Here is a 16352-nt window from a genome sequence, read left to right on the forward strand (position 1 = left end):
GACTCTGTGTGTGACTCTGTGTAACTCTGTGTGTGACTGTGACTCTGTGTGTGACTCTGTGTAACTCTGTGTGTGACTGTGACTCTGTGCGTGACCCTGGGAGCTGGAAGCCCCCTTACCTTGCAGTACTCATCAATGGGGATCAGGCGTTTGACCGCCACGTCGCGGATGTGGCTCCGGCGGAAGAGGATCTTCCCTGCAACACGAGAGGAGACAAGGGAGACAAGGGCAGGTCAGCACAGCATCTTTGGGATCCCTCTGTCAGGACCTTCTCCTTGCACCCCCTCTTGTTCCCAAAAGCACCATACCCATAAAAGCCCATTTCCTCATATGGATTAAATACCTCATCAGAATCAGGCACAGTTCAAGTGGCAAGGACAGGACAGGAGAGAGAGGAGGAAACAGCTCCCACCAAAGCACACCTCTCTGTTTGCTGGTGTGCAAGTCTAGGGTGGACCAAATCCCTGGCAAACGCTGGCAGGACATCCCTTGTCCCGTTGTCCAGGGTGTCCAGGTCCAGTGTGGGCAGCAGCCAAGCCAGAGGGTTTTTCCCTGTGCAGCTCCTGGTGCTGGAAGTCACAGTGTCTGCACCTCTGAGTCAGACCTATAGAATTTTCCTTCCTGTCTGGGCTTTATTTTTGTTCTCCATTAATGGGATCCTCTTGCCACTCCGTTTCCTCCCCTCTGGCTTATGGTACAGGCCTCTTTCCTTTGAAGCCTAATGAGTCCTAAATGCTTCAAGCTGCTCTCTCAGAGAACAGCTTCTCTGGTTTAAGGAGACAAAAGCCATTAGCAGACAGTGAAACAGATCCCTGATCAAAAGGGTTGGTACTGGCAGGATTCCAGACCACTTCCCAAAGCTCCAGGAACTGGCACTGCTCTGCAACGCAATCACCTGGAAAATTGTGGTTTGGGGGGGTGGGTGGCAGTGAAGTTCCCTCAAGTTCCTCCTGGCATCTCCAACACCACAGGAAAGTCTTTTTTGTGCCTGTTTGAGTTTCCAATCCCATCCCTGAACCCAAGGAGAGCAACAACTCCTTCATTTATCAAAGGAGTCACCACAGGGCAACCCAGAAGCCAAACTCCCCTCACTCCACCCTTGCAAACCACATGAGAGCAGGGAAAAAGCACTTGGGGAATCACACCATGGCTTTGTCCCTTTGTCCCTTTCCCCCTGGAATTACTGAAGCCAGGGGCTGGATACTACTAAGAACAGGACACAGGAAAATGGTCACATGATTCTGACAATTTTAAATCCAGGCCTGAGTCATTGATCAGAATTTTAAATCCAGGGCTGGGTGATTTATCCCAATTTGAAATCCAGGGCTGGGTCATCCCCTGTGCCTCTCCCTGACTTGGCCAGGAGCTGGATCACGGGTGACTTGTGCAAGCTGCCAATGCATTTTTGAAGCAGAGATGAACTAAAGCCAAGCCAACTTCAGCTTGCAAAGAGCACGAGCAAGAACCTTCTGGAGCAGCCAAATCTCCTGCCAGGCTCAGTTAATACTTTGGAACAGGACTGAATCCACTCAGAGGCAGCTCCATCCTTGCCCTGCAGTGCAAGGGATGAGGTGAGGCCAGCTCAGCCCAGGATTGCTCCTCATTTCTGGGCCCCTGGCAGCAGGGCTGGGACACTGATGGTGGGAAATGCTCTGCTCTGCAGTGCACTCCTTCTCAAAGCATGCCAAGAAGAGCCAAATCTGGCAGCCTGTGTGACAGAGTGAGAACAAAATCCCCCTCTATTCAATCTTCTCCTATTCTGAGGGTGAATAGCCTGGGAACAGGGAATTTGTCTGGAAAGACTGGGAACAGCAGCCAGGCTGGAGCTCCATCCCTTGCCCTGAGCAATTCTTTTCCATCTGACAAGAGAATGATCAAGTTTTGCCTTTGCATCAGCAATCCCGGTGTGTTTGCTGCTGAGGATTCTTGCTCGAATGATGATTGCTAGAAAGATGAGTGGATCACACCAGTTCTGTTGGCAGGGGTAAGGAATGGCTGTTTTGGTTCTAGGTCTGCCAAAATGAAATCACTGAGGGTGGGTAGGTTATAAATGGCTGAAATAATAAGCTCTGGGTGTGGGAATATTGAAATATTTAACAAACATATGCTAGTGAGTAATAATAAAAAGAATACAGTTTGGGGGAATAAATTCATCACAAGTGATTTTAAATTAGCCCAGGCATGGAGCATATGAACCAGCAGGAAATCCAGCTCCTCTCTCTATTTGCTCTAGATCTGGTATTTTTCAACAAGGAAGTTTATTTTCCATCAAAAAGCTGACTTTAATCAAAATGCCTAATTAACATAATTGCAGCCCCTTCAGTGCTGCCAAATCCAGCAATGGAAACCCTTGAGTTGAGAGGCAGGAGAGAGCAGGAAACCACTTCCCTCCTGGAAGGGAAAGGTGGGCAACTTGCAGGGTCAGGGAGATGCAGCATTTCCCTGGGCATGTTTTCCTTGGCCCAGCCCTAAATCTGGGAATAGCAGAGCTGTCCAGTGGGGCTTTTCCCATGGCCCAAGAAAACAAAACCCAAGGGGAGCACAGGAGATTGAGGGGTGCAGAGAGCACATGAATAATGCTGCAGCTCCAGGGGGTGGCTCCCACCCCCTCATTCCCAGCACTCTCTCCCTGATGATTTTTTGGCTGCTTCCAGAACCTATAAGGATCCTCAGCCAGGTTCTGGAAGTGTCCAAGGCCAGGTTGGACGGGGCTTGGAGCGAGCTGGGATAGTGGATGTACCCTGCCCATGGCAGGGGTGGGATGAGGTGACCTTTAAGGTCCCTTCTAACCCAAACCATTCCATGGCTCCACGATTCCAAACTCATTTTTGCCCTCCCAGCACTGCTCCTGCCTCAGGATGAGGAACACCAAGGAGGGAGTGAAGGGAGGCAGCCCTGCTGGTAATGGGGTTTTCCAGTTTTCCATCAGCTGCAAAGGCCAGTGCTGCTGCAGGCTCCATTAGCCCAGCTCCTCTCTCTTGTCACGATGCCAGGACTCAGAAATAATTAGATTTTCTTATTTACATAGATAATGCTATGCATGAGCAATGAGCAGAGAGGCTCCATCCCTCTGGCACCAGGAGTTCCCTCCAGCAGGAAGTGTGGTAAAATACACTGTCCTTTACACAAACAAACAAAGCTGAGAGAACACGGAACATTTATCACCCAGGAATGTGTCAAACAAGTGGATTTTGGAAAAAGACGACTGAGATAAGGCTCTACCACACAATGGCTGCCCTGGCTGCGCAAGCACCCACGCTCCAGGATGTGCTGCCTGCTTCTTCTGGACTCTAAAAACCTGTTAATCCCTACAAAGGAAAAGAGAAGCTCTGCTGAAGGGATTCTGTCTGGCCATGAAAATTCCTCTGGTGCCAGAAAGGATCTGTTCCCCAGGAGTGGAAGAACCAAACTCCTCTGTGGGTAATCAGGGCTGATTTGCTTTATCTGATTGACTTGCTTGCATCTGATTGACCCAGAGTAAAAACTGATGGAGCAGCTCCCAAAGAGGGGGTGGGGGGCTGGAAAAAAAATTCAGCCTGGCCCCCAGTGCCTCAGGCCTTCATTGGGACTGAGAAGGGTCAGGAAAGCTTGGGGAAAAGGCTGATAAGGAATTTGGGTCTCCAGCAGTGTCAGACAGCGCAGGCAGGCCACAGGAGGGGTTAATCTCTCCAAACAAACAAAACCAGGGAAACAGGGCTCTGCAAATTGTTCCCTCCTGTGGGAATTCTCCAGGCAGAGCTGGAGTTATACTGGGAGCAAGGAGCTGGGAAGAAAAAAAAAAAAAAAACAAAACAGGCAGAGGGACCTTAAGTAGCAAAACTGTGGGGCCAAAGGCTGGATCTGCAGCAAGTTGAGAACCCCAAACACATCCCCCTGGCCATCCCAGCTGTGAACCAAGGCAGGGATTCCAAGGGTGGAAAAGCAGCTGTGCCTCCTGCTTTACCCTGAAGGAGTCCCCCAACTCTGCCCCTCGGAAAGAATTCACTTCTCTGCACCTTTCAAATCACATCCAGACTTTCCCCAGCACGGGTTCCAAACTCACTTCAGAAAAAAAGGCAGCCCTGAATGTACACATAATTAATCCCAGCCCCTGGAGCAGCCAGCTATTCCTGGGATGGGGGATCAGCCATGGGAGATGGTGTTTCCAGGAGTCCTACACTTAGCATCTGCTCTGTGCAGGGGTTCGGACTGCTCTCCCAACCAGCTATAGCAGAGATCCCATCTTACTAGAGCACAAAATAACAATTAGGACCCTTGCCCCATCTCCAGCTCACAGGAAGATGCAACAGGACTGAGCAAAGTGAGGTCCCATAGCTGGAAAATGGATGAGTTTTCCCCCACTGCGTTCACAAAGGTTTTGTGGGAGCTAAAGCACCCTCACAGTTATTCTGGGAGAAAAACCCCAAGTTAGTGGGTGGCACTGATGCCCAGAGCCAGCAGGCTGGTGGGCTGGGAAGGGAGCAGAAAGAAGGCCTAATTCTGCTTTGAAAAATCACCTCCCCAAACCTTTCTCCTGCTCCCTTCTCGGGACTTCACTCCTGTCCCAAACAGCTAAATCTTCCTAAAAAGCAATTTTACAGCCAAAGTGAGCTCAGCCTCAGGCAACCCCTCCTTGCCCAGGCTCACGTTTCCAGCGAGGCAGGAAAGCTGGCCAGGATCTGCTCCAGGCCATGGGGCTTGGAAGGCTCCACGTTCCTTAGAAAAGCTGTTTCCTGAAGGATCTGGCACAGCCCTCGCCGGCTGAGCTCATTTCTTTTCTCTGCTCCTTCTTTCCTGGGGTCTCCACGCCACCATGTCCCGGCCAGGCAGGGTGGAAGCCTGGTGTGCATGTCCCAGCTGGGCACCAGCAGGGCTCTGCTCCTCTGCAGCTGCCCCAGGGCCGTGCCAAGGGGCACAGCTGGTGCCAGGCACGGGCTGGGTGCTGCCACAGCTGCTCCAGCACCACAAAAAGCTCTGCCAGGGGCTCAAGGCCAGCTAAGAGAGCTCAAAGAGCACTTCAAATTCCCCTCAGAGCTTTCCAGGCATAGAGCAGGAGCACTGCCAGGAAAATCCAAACCCCACCGCGCTCTGCTGTGGGACGAAGGTGGTGCCAGCACCCAGAAAGGGACAACCCCTGGCCCCAAAGCTCAAGTGCTGCTGCTCTGCTTTGGAGGACCCAGCTCTGTGGCTCCACCAGAGCTGAGTGGGCTGAAGGACTTGCACTTACAAAAGCCCCTTCTGATAGCATCAAAGACCTGCTTCGAGAGGCAGAAGTTTCCCATAAAAAGTCAAATCCTCAAAGCAGGCACTCACAAAAAGAGGCAGCACAAAGCCAGCAGAGCTGCTGTGGGCTGGGTGTTGTAATGTGGGGCAATCCTGGAGCTCTTTCCCATTCCAGGAAACCAGCCTGACAGACAAACCCTGTGGCACCTCCTCAGGTCGTGGTGCTGACCCTCAGCTTGGGACACTTTGGGGTTTGGTAAGGAAGCCAGAGCTGCAGGAGGCATTTTTGAGAGCTGCTGATGCTGCTCTGCAAGGGGCTTCCCAGAAAGCAGAGGACTTGCTGGAAACCACAGCAGCCAAAGCTCCCCTGGTAATGAAATTCAGATGCTCCAAATGGCATTGGGAACAAACTCCAGTATTCCCAGAAGCTGGACACAATCAAAACCCCAGCAAGTCTGGGGAGATAGAACCACGTTTTTGTCCCAGGCTGCTTGACTGAGCTCACCTGGATGGCAGCCCTGGGCTGAGAGAGACAAAGCTGGGGGTCAGCTGTGACAAAACCCCTTGTCATCCCAGACTGGGAAGGCAAGAACTGCTCCAGAAAGGAATCAGGCTCCAGTACAGCCAGCAAATATTGAAAGAGCCTTCCTGACCCCCAGGTGAAATCCTCTATCAGAAGCAGAGCTTGCCCACCCTGTCACTGGGGAGGTTCTGAGCTGCTCCAGGGAAAGCCAGCAGCTCCTGACTGCTCCAGGAGCCTGGAGGGCAAAGGCACCACGATTCCCACCTCCAGGAGCACAACTTCCCCGAAGCACAGCACTCCTGGAGCTGGCCCAGCCTTTATTTTCCAGCAATTTCCACCCCCTTTTTTCCCACAGTGGAAATCCCAGTGACATGTTTCTGAGCGAAGGGAAACTATTCCAACACCAAGGAGAAACAAATATTGGTGAGGGCGAGCAGCAGAGCTCCGACCAGGCTTCCCTCCCAGAAACAGCAGCGTTTTGGTGGGAATTTTCTGCAAGTGCAGCATGGCCAAAGCACAAATCCAATTTTTCCAAGTGATGCCCTGTGCCAGTTTGGCTTCCATCTCTCCCTGCTGGCAGGAGCACTTGTACAGCAAGAGCTTTTCTGCTGTAACTCCAGGTGAGCTTTGCTTTTGCTGATGTTACAATGCCAGGACAAGCCAGAATCAGAAACCCAGACCAGATTCTCTTGCTCAGAAAGGGGTGGAAATTATTATTTTTTTTCCACACCACTCAGAGAAAAGCAAAGCCCACAAAGGCCTTTATGTTTCTAGAAGAGCCAGGAGGCAGAGCACAGCACAAAGGGCTGCACTAAACAGACCTGACAGCCACTGGAAGTGATTATGGTGCCATGACATTCCTAAATATCCTCATTAGCTGCTCAGGGGTGGGGGTAAAGACAACTCTGTGGTCAAAGAGACTCCCCACAGGCTGCTTATTTTCCCAAGGCATGTTAGGGCTCTTTTTTTTCCCCCCACAGCAGCAGCCACCAGCAATCCCCCACACCACAAAGTGCCATGGATTATCACATCTGTTCCCTGGGCATAAAACCACTGGTGCTGGACACGTCACAGAAACCCTGTCTTTGAGCAGTCCCTCCCAAACACCAGGGCAGGAAGCCAAGGCTGCCAATCAGCTTGGATTCCATTGCTCTTTCCTTCTCTCTGGATGTCCCCTGGAGCTGCATGGCACGGGGAAAGCAGTTCTGGGGAGCCCCACACCACCCTCACCCTGTGCCTGTGGGGTTCTTGGTGTTCCACTCAACAATCCTGGAGGTTCAGAGAAATCCTGAGGGGTTTAACACCCACTGGGCACACTGCTAACCAATCCAGAGGTTTTAAAGGACACACTGCAGGCCAGGAACTGGCTGTTCCTCAGATGGTGCAGCAGATAAGAGCTAAAATATGTGTATGCCCCCATACACGTGTGTGCTCCCAGTCCCACAGACTGGGAAAGAGCTCCCGCCGTGCCAAAACCAGCAGGGATTTTGCTGGAGCCCCCTGTCCTACCTGGCAGAAAGGGGATGATCCTTTGCTTGGGGTCCTTCTGGCCTCCTTCCATGGGGAACTTGTCCAGCATCTGCATCTAGGAAAGGAAATGCAAGAGAGGTGAGCAAAGTCAGGGATTCACTGGCAGGACACAAAGCCACTCTGCCCAGGAGGGGACGAAGCAGGAGAGGAGACAGAACATGCCCAGAGATATCCAACAATCCAACATCCAAATAATTCCCTCCATTCTCCTCTGGGAGGAAGAGGAGGGAGATGCAAACTCTCCTTTGCTTTCCCCAGGGCATGGGTCTGAAGTGTCCCCCAGCATCTCTGCAGCTGCCTGGTGTCCCCAGGGTACTGAAATGGCTCTGGCTGGCCCTGTTGGAGCTCCCTGCCTGCAGAATTCACACTGATGGAAGCACTGGAGGTAACCTGCCCAGGAAGTGTCCTGAGCACCTGGAAAGTCTAACCAGCCCTCTGCAGCCCTGCACATGCAGTAGTTACAGTGTTTTTTCCGTGGATCTCAACCGCTGGGATAAATTACTGAGGTTTGGTGCAGAGGGGACAGCTGGAAGGAGGAATTTTCCCCTGCATTTTGAGAAGAAATTAAAAACTCCCCCAAGACTCCCAAAGACAACAGGAAAACCAGAAAGAGCTCTCAGAGTGAAAACAAGAGAGCTCAGAGCCTGGGTGGCACTGAGCACAACTGGGCTGTGCTCACAGGAACAGCTGGGAGGAGTTTGTGAGGAAAGACATGTCCCCAGACCTGCCACCAGCCAGGGACTGTGGTGACATTCCAGCAGCCCCAGGGAGGACTTGGCTCCCCAGGCAAGCCAAGATCTCTCCCCTCAGTCCATGAAAATGCAGGCTGTGACATGCCTGTCACCCTGTGAAGCACTCCTGCTGTGCTGGGGTGCAGGGGTGCCCTGGCCCTGCTCCTCCTGCAGGGGAGAGCTCAGAGAGCTTGTGACTGGAGAGGGGTGAGGAAAACAAGGCACAAACACTGCACATCTGACGGTGGTTAAATCCTGGAGGCACTGGGGGAAATCCTGAAAGCACTGGGGGAAATCCTGGAGGCACTGGGGGGAATCCTGGAGGCACTGGGGGAAATCCTGAAAGCACTGGGGGAAATCCTGGAGGCACTGGGGGGAATCCTGGAGGCAGTGGGGGCATTTCTGGAGGCACTGGGAGCAAACTGGAAGCACTGGGAGCAATCCTGGAGGCACTGGGAGCAATCTGGAGGCACTGGGGGGAATCCTGGAGGCACTGGGGGCAATCTGGAGGCACTGGGGGCAATCTGGAGGCACTGGGGGGAATCCTGGAGGCATTGGGAGCAAACTGGAAGCACTGGGAGCAATCCTGGAGGCACTGGGGGTAATCCTGGAGGCACTGGGAGCATTTCTGGAGGCACTGGGAGCAAACTGGAAGCACTGGGAGCAATCCTGGAGGCACTGGGAGCAATCCTGGAGGCACTGGGAGCAATCCTGGAGGCACTGGGAGCTCTCCCTGCCCCTGCTGGCAGAGCTCTGTGAGCCTCCAAGGCACGCATGCAGCAGGCTGTGCTTTCCCAGCAGCACGTGCCTGGGCTGTGCCTCTGGCCACATCCCTTCCCAGCCTTGTGATCCCACCAAATCCATCCAGAACTCCAGCCCAGCCCATCTCCATCTCCTTTTGCTGCACTGCAAAGCTGCTGCTCAGCGCGGGGACCCTTCTCTCTGTTCCAGCCCAGTGGCACCAGTACCACCCCAGTCAGACCAGACCTGCCTGGGATGGCACCATTCGGCCTGGAAGGAACAAATTGCTCTTTTCTCTTGCTGGAAGGAGGAAGAGGGATTGCAGAGTGCCTGGAGCAGCCTCTGGCATTCACAGGAAGGGGAGAAGGTGGGGAAGGAGAGGGCAGGGGGGTGATCCCATGGATCCCTGCCAGCCTGGCTGCCATGTCACACAGCTCTGGAGGAGGCAGCAGCAAACACCAGCTCATCAGTTTTCCTGGGCATGAGCCTGTGGGAACGACATCTGAAAACCTCACTCCAAGGAAAACAAGCCCAGAGCTGGCTGTGGGCAGGGGAGGCAGTTTGGGATAGCAGATCCAGGAGCACGGATCCACAGAAAGCCAGCCTGGGGCTGAGGGCTCCTCCAGAGCAGCACACACCCAAAAAGCACAGAACAGAGTGGAAAAGAGCAGCTCCGGACCCAGGGGATGCCACCAGAGACAAGGAAGAGGCAGCTGGCAGGGCTCCAGGCTTTGGGGTTCCCTGTGTCCCCCCTGCCCTGCAGGATGGGGATACAGCACAGGTTGTCACACTGCTCCTGCCAAGGAAAGCCAAGGAAAGCAGCTCCAGCTCTGGGAAAGGGATGGGAAAAGGGTAAAAGTGCAGCAACCCCACAAACCCTGGGGGAGGGACACAGGGACAGGCACCAGAGGATGGTGTGCAGATTCCAGTGCCAAATTTTCGAGGTAGAGCAGCCTTTCCCCAGGCATGCAGGCAGCAGAGCTGTGGGAGGGAGGAGGTTTGTGGCATGGGGAGACTCCCACAAACCCTCTTTGCAGCAAAGGTTCCCCTCCAAGCCCCAAACAGGACTGCTCACATCCCATTCCCAGCCAAGACCCTGGGGAGAGGGGCAGACAGGGCAGCAGAGATGCAGACAGACACAAAACACAGGAGAGCACAGAGGGGCCAAGTCTTGCTCTCAGCAGTGCACCCAGCCAGCTCAGGGAGAAAAATGAAGGGGAAGAAAACCCCCAGCAACAATTAATCTATTGTTTCTCCCTTCCAAGATTATTTTGAAGTATTTGTGACAGAGAAGGAAAAAGAAAAAGGCTGGAGTGGATGCAGTCTGAGGAATTCTGGTGTCTGCTATGACAGGGGAAGCTGTTGTATCCCACTTTTTACTGACCCCTCTGCAGCAGGGAGAGGGGTCACAGCTTCCCAAACCAGAGAGCCAGGACTGGGGCACGGAAACCCCAGGGGGGGACCCAGCCCAGGCCTCCCACACCAGCACAGGGCACATTTATCCACATCTATCTCCACCACCACCAACTAATCTTATCAGCTGGCTGTTTTCCTTAGCCAGGAATGTCTGGGCAGTGAGTCTGGAGTGAGGCAGACTGTGAGAACTCCCTGTCCCCATCCTGAGCTGTCCATTAACAGAGAAATACAGGAAAAATAAACCAGGATAACACCCCCAGGGATGGGCAGCCTTGGAAAAGCAGCTTTGTACCAACAGCCCTCAGGCTGGCAGAGAGCTGCTTCATGGACAGGAAACCCTGTAAGATAATATCCTAATTAGACCAATTAAGAGTGCTGCAGGGGATCCCAGGGAGAGGGGAACGTCCCTGCTCAGCAGGATTCCTGGCAAGCAGAGGGCTTTGCCCAAAAATGAGCTGATGGTGCAGTGCCAGAGGGTTTTACACCATGCACACAGGGTGACCCCAGAGATCTGGCTGCTGCAGGAGAGGGCCCCAGGTGTCCCAGCCTGCAAGTAGGACATGTCACTGCCCAGCTGGAAAAAGCTTGGAGAAATTGCTGCCAAAAAACCCCAGCCTCAGGCCAAGTGCCCGCAGGTAATAAGGTGTGCCAAGCTTTGCTGCTCCCCTGGTGTCCACAATGCAGTGGAAGAGTTTTTCCTTATCAAGAGGATTTGCTGAATGAGACGGGAGGAACAGGCAGGAGCTGATGCCCAGGAAGTTCCACCTGAACACAGGGAAGAACTTCTTCCCTGGTCAGTGAACAGAGACCTGAGAGGGGATGGAATCTCCTCCCTGGGGACATTCCAGAGCCCTCCAGACACAGCCCTGTGCCCCGTGCTCGGGGACGAGCAGGGAGGTGGCACCAGTGACTCTCTGTGGTCACAATCCATCCTGGGATTCCGGGATTTGCTCTGCTCCATTGGCAGAGGTTCAGCCTAAAACCACACTGCTCCTCTGTGGTCCAGCAAGAGAGAGCTGCCTAATCCCTGCCTCCAGCAGGCAGGCCTGCAGTCCAGAGCAGAGGAGCCAGCTCTTGACGCCACTCGAAGGGAAAAGGGGGGAAAAAAGGAGTTCAACAAAAGGCTTCCCAGTCTGGTGGCAGAACCACAAGAGACTCTTTGTGAGCAGGAGCAGCACCAGCAGAGATGAGCCTGGGCCAGGGCTGCTCTCATCCCACACTCCCCACAGCCCGTCCCTGGCGGGCAGGGAATGCCCCAGGCTGCCAGGCACACCCTGTGTGGGGTGAGCCCAGAGGGGACAGGCCCTGCTCTGCTCCCCCTGGCCCCCGCTGGCCATCAGCCAGGGAAGCAGAGTCCTGCTCCAAACGGGGCTCACCAGTGTCCCACTGGGAAAGGGACACAGGTCCTGCCAGGGGGGAGCACCCGGCCCCGTGGGGACAGGGTGAGGGTCACAGCTCCAGGCTGGGAACCGGGGACTTCTCAAAGTGTTCCTGCAGATCAAAGCACTGGAATCAGCTGGTTTGGGAAACCTCTGCCAAGCAACAGTCTGGGCAAGAGACATCTGGCAGCAGCTCACAGGCTCCTGGTGTTTAGTCTCTTTGAGATCCTACAAGAGGCAGCTTCCCTGCATCCTCAAGGGCTGTCTGAACAAACAGGGGGTGAAAAAAAAACCCCACAGCAGCCCAGAAGACAGAAGGATTAACGAGGAGCAAGTTCAGATCCTAAATGTGTTGAATGAGACAAGAGGAATGGGCAGGAAGTGATGCCCAGGAAGTTCCACCTGGACACAGGGAAGAACTTCTTCCCTGGCCAGTGCCCAGCCCTGGACTGACACGGATGTGAGTCCTGGGGAAGAGCTCCAGCGGTGCCACACCATTCCCATTCCACGGGCAAGGGGAGCTGGGTGCTCACAGCAGCAGGAGCTGCCAAGGCTGAGCAGGGTGAGGAGCCCCAGAGCATTTCAACATCAGCAGGAGGGGCAAGCCCGACCTCCCCAGCACTAGGAAATGGCATCACACAGGCTGGCTTCTGAAAACCTCATGGAAAACCTGAAGCATCGCTCAGCAATCGACAAAAAATGAATTAACTGAGGTCAGAAGGGAAAAATAAAAAGGGCCATACAAATTGTCAGCAGCTACCACTGCAGGAGAGATTTCCCGTGAAGTCACAGGCAGCATCAGGCACACACTGGTGCCTGGGAACAGCTCCTGGCATGGGGAGCACTGGGGTGGGCAGGACACACCCTCTACCCGTGGGGACCCCGGGTGACACCACAGCTCTGTGTCACCCCATAAACCATGAGAGACACACCCAGGGAGCTGGGTGGGCTCTGCCTGCACCTGGGGGCTCTGGGCACGTGGCAGCTTCACATCTCCAGGTTTGGGCCGAGGTCAACTGAGTCCAAAAGCAGCTGGGCAAGAAGCTTCCAGTGCCCAGGGCAGATCTCTCCTGCCTGAGATTCCACAGAGTCCCAGACTGCTTTGGGCTGGAAGGAACCTTGAAGTTCATCCAGTGCCACCCCTGCCATGGGCAGGGACACCTCCCACTGTCCCAGGTGCTCCAGCCTGGCCTTGGGCACTGCCAGGGATCCAGCACGAATGAGGTTACACAGAAGAGTTGAAGCAGCTGAACTTCCCTGTCTTTCCCAAGACGGGGAAAGATCTCACCTCCACCCACCTCCTTCTCCCCCTTCCTGGCTCTCCAGGAATTCCAAGCTGGTTTTCTGCCACTTTGGGGTGGGGGATCAGCCCCAGAAGGGTCTCCAATCCTTTTTTTAACACCCAAACTCCTCGCTGAGGGAGGTATTCCTCAAGATCTGCCACAACACCACATCTTCTCCAGAAATGCCAAGTACCAGCCCATGGCTGATGGTAAAGGATCAGCCTGCAGAGGAAAATGGGAGCACAAGGAATTCTCCACAAGTTGCACAACTGCACCTTGTGTATTGAAAAATTCCTGGTTTGGCTAATTTGACGTGGTGAAAAATGACATCCAAGTGAAACCCTAAACATTCAGTCGAAGGCAGTATTAAAACAATAACTTCACCTCCCTTAATTGCACCTCCAAGATCTGATTTCCACGCTGCCAGGTGAAGACAGCTAGGGATCCAGCAAGACCCGTGCCCAGCTCCTTCCCCAGGCAGCTCCTGATCTGGTTTCTCCTCCAGCCCTCTCTTCCCCAAGCCCTCCCCTGCTCAAGATGAGGAGCAGCAGACCCGGGTGCATTCCTTCCCTGAAATTCATACCCAGTTTTAAACCTGTGGCAGGCCCAAACATGACGAGGCAGAGGAGGAGGCAGTGTCTGAGCTGAGCAAAAGCTCAGGTCAGGATCAGCAGCCTCATGACCCTCCTCTTGCATCACACTTCTTGCTAACCATCTAAACCTTCTATTTCCCCTGCTGCTCCTTCCCCAGACACAACCCCATGCTCCAAGTCAGCAGAAAAGCCAATCTGGAGAGGTTTTTGTCCCCACACGAGGGAGGATTTCATCCTTTGGCTTCACGGTGGTGGCCCCAAGAGCAGCTCCAGGGCAATGCATGGATGGAAAAAGGGGCACTGCAGACCCTGAGGGGGTTCAGCTCCCAGACCCAGGGGTTTCTATGGAACAAACCTCAGCCCCTGGCATGGCCATGGTCCTTCCTGCCCTCTCCCAGCTGACAACAAAACTCTGGCAGAGACAGGAGCTGCTGGAACCCCCAGGGACCAGCCCAGCATCCCTACAGCTCCTTCTGCACCTTCTGAGCTGAGCAAAAGCTCAGGTCAGGAACAGCAGCCTCACGATCCTCTTCTTGCATCACACAGCAACTGGAAAATGCTGATCTGCCAAGAAGAAAGACCAGCAGGTGAGGATTCATTACAATCAACGTTTCAATGTGAACTGCTGAAATTAAAAGGCTCTTTTTTTTGTTGTTTTTAATGTTTTAAGTGACTCATCAAGGGGAAAGCTTTCCTTAAGAATATTAATAGTGGGAAAAAAAAAAAAAATAAAAACAAGAGGATGTTTTACACAGGTTGAACTGAGCTTCTTCCCTTGCTAAAATTTAAAGACTAACCCTCCTCCCCTTTTGAGAGCTTCCCAGCAGGTTTAGCTCCTCATGTGGCTGAGCACAGAGACTTCTTTGGGGCAGTAAAAAATATGGGATTGCAAAGTTCTGCTGACTGAGTTGGGGTGAGAACCCCAAGATGTTGGCTCCCTTGGCAGTTTCCCCAGCCCAGCACCTCCCAGGGCAGCAGAGGGACAATGCCTGTTGCCAGCAGTGGCCCCACAGGCAGAAATCCTCAGACAGGGAGGGAGAACCACGAGTTCATTTCCTAAAAATAATTCCCTCCATTCTCCAGCAATATCACTGCCTAAAAACAGCCCCAAACCAAAGTGGCAGCTGCACTCTGCAAGGCTGAGCACCTCAGCCGGCCCTCAGCATCGCTGGGATGCTCTGAAGAGCACAGAAGAGTGGAAGCTGCACAAGAAGAGAGAATGAGGTTCCACAGAAGAGTTGAAGCAGCTGAACTTCCCTGTCTTGGGAAAGACCTCACCTCCATCCACCTCCTTCTCCCCCTTCCCGGCTCTCCAGGAATTCCAAGCTGGTTTTCTGCCACTTTGGGGTGGGGGATCAGCCCCAGAAGGGTCTCCAATCCTTTTTTTAACACCCAAACTCCTCGCTGAGGGAGGTATTCCTCAAGATCTGCCACAACACCACATCTTCTCCAGAAATGCCAAGTACCAGCCCATGGCTGATGGTAAAGGATCAGCCTGCAGAGGAAAATGGGAGCACAAGGAATTCTCCACAAGTTGCACAACTGCACCTTGTGTATTGAAAAATTCCTGGTTTGGCTAATTTGACGTGGTGAAAAATGACATCCAAAACCCTAAATGATCAGTCGAAGGCAGTATTAAAATAACTTCACCTCCCTTAATTACACCTCCAAGATCTGATTTCCACGCTGCCAGGTGAAGACAGCCACAAACCTCGTTTATAATTCACTACTCAGTGACTCACCCCTCCTGCAAGGGCCTCAGAGTGTCGTCCCAGCAAGGCAGAAAGGCTCGGGGAGGTGGAACTGGGAGGTGGAATGCACAGGGAACTGCTGGGTGTCCTCGTGCCACCAGAGGCCATTTTTTTAGGTAGGTTATTGCTCACTCTGCAATCCCAGAAAAGAGCAGAACATGGAAGTCACCACAACAGGGGGTAGAGCAGCACCCTGGGGGTGGGAGGATGAGCAGAAGGAAAACCCTGGAGTCAGTATGGCACCACAGAGCCCTGCAGCATCCACCCACTTGGCACCACCTCTCGTTTTCCCCTCTCCATTTTCCGGCTGAAAGGTCCCCTCCCCACTGGAAGCTGTGAGTCACAGGGGAAGGGCAGATCCTGAGCTCTTCCCTGCCCCACGAGGTCTCCCCTAACCCAGCTGAGGGATCCAGCCCTTCCTCACACCCAGGAGAAGTCTGTGCTGCACCCAGTGATGGGATTGAGGAGACAGGCAAGCCCCGGGGCATGCTGGATAATGGGAGAAAACACAAGGGAAGTGAGGAAAAAGGAGCATCACTTCTTGGATGGAGCAAAAGAAGAGGTTAAATTGTTCCCCTGTGCCCAGGCCCCCCAGGAGACCCCTGCAGAGGTTCACAGCCCTTTGCCAGGGGACCCCAAACTGCCAGAAATCCCTCACCAAAAGCACAGGAGCAGTGATTTACAGCAGCCTGGCAGCCCCGTGAGAGGCTCTGAAAGGGATGGGAAAGGAGTGAGGAATCAGGAGCGTGGGGAAATACCTTGTCCCTTCAGCTTCATCACCTTCCCCTGCAAGGGCAGGACAAGCCCAGCTCTCATTTCTGTCTCCCACTCCTCATCCAAGTGCACAGATCCACTTCTTGGCTGCCCAGGGTGTGTGGGAGGTGCTCAGAGCAGCCTGTGCTGTACCAGGAGGATTTAACAATAGCAGCAGGTCCTGGCCATTTCACTAAAAATCCCCCTCTCTGAGACACAGCACTCCTTCACACTGATTTACTGCTCTCCGTCCTCAGCTTCTCCCCAGGCAGCATCAATCAGCTTGAAACTGGTTCATTTTGGATCCAGGGCTGCTGCCACATGATATAAATTGCAGGTCTTTCCACCAGCAAAGTGGCTGTGCTAGATTGATTAAAAGCACACGGAGACGCTGGGTCTCACGTCAGCCCAGACCCACAAAACCTCACCAAACCCCGAGGGCACAGGCAG

At 53.6% G+C, this 16352-nt stretch overlaps 1 protein-coding gene across 7 annotated transcripts in view; it reads right to left on the bottom strand.

The window, feature by feature from the left end:
- The window catches only part of SH3PXD2B (SH3 and PX domains 2B), a 66305-nt gene that overhangs the window by 31615 nt on the left and 18338 nt on the right, over positions 1-16352 (bottom strand). For all 7 annotated transcript variants that reach the window (XM_068206187.1, XM_068206182.1, XM_068206184.1 and 4 more), the window contains exons 3-4: positions 7235-7310; positions 120-196 (exon numbers count right to left, since the gene is read on the bottom strand). In XM_068206187.1, the coding sequence (XP_068062288.1) occupies positions 120-196; positions 7235-7310 (153 nt within the window). The remainder of the gene's footprint in view (positions 1-119; positions 197-7234; positions 7311-16352) is intronic.

The sequence above is a fragment of the Anomalospiza imberbis genome, chromosome 15 (assembly GCF_031753505.1).
Source record: "Anomalospiza imberbis isolate Cuckoo-Finch-1a 21T00152 chromosome 15, ASM3175350v1, whole genome shotgun sequence".
NCBI classification, from domain to species: domain Eukaryota; kingdom Metazoa; phylum Chordata; class Aves; order Passeriformes; family Viduidae; genus Anomalospiza; species Anomalospiza imberbis.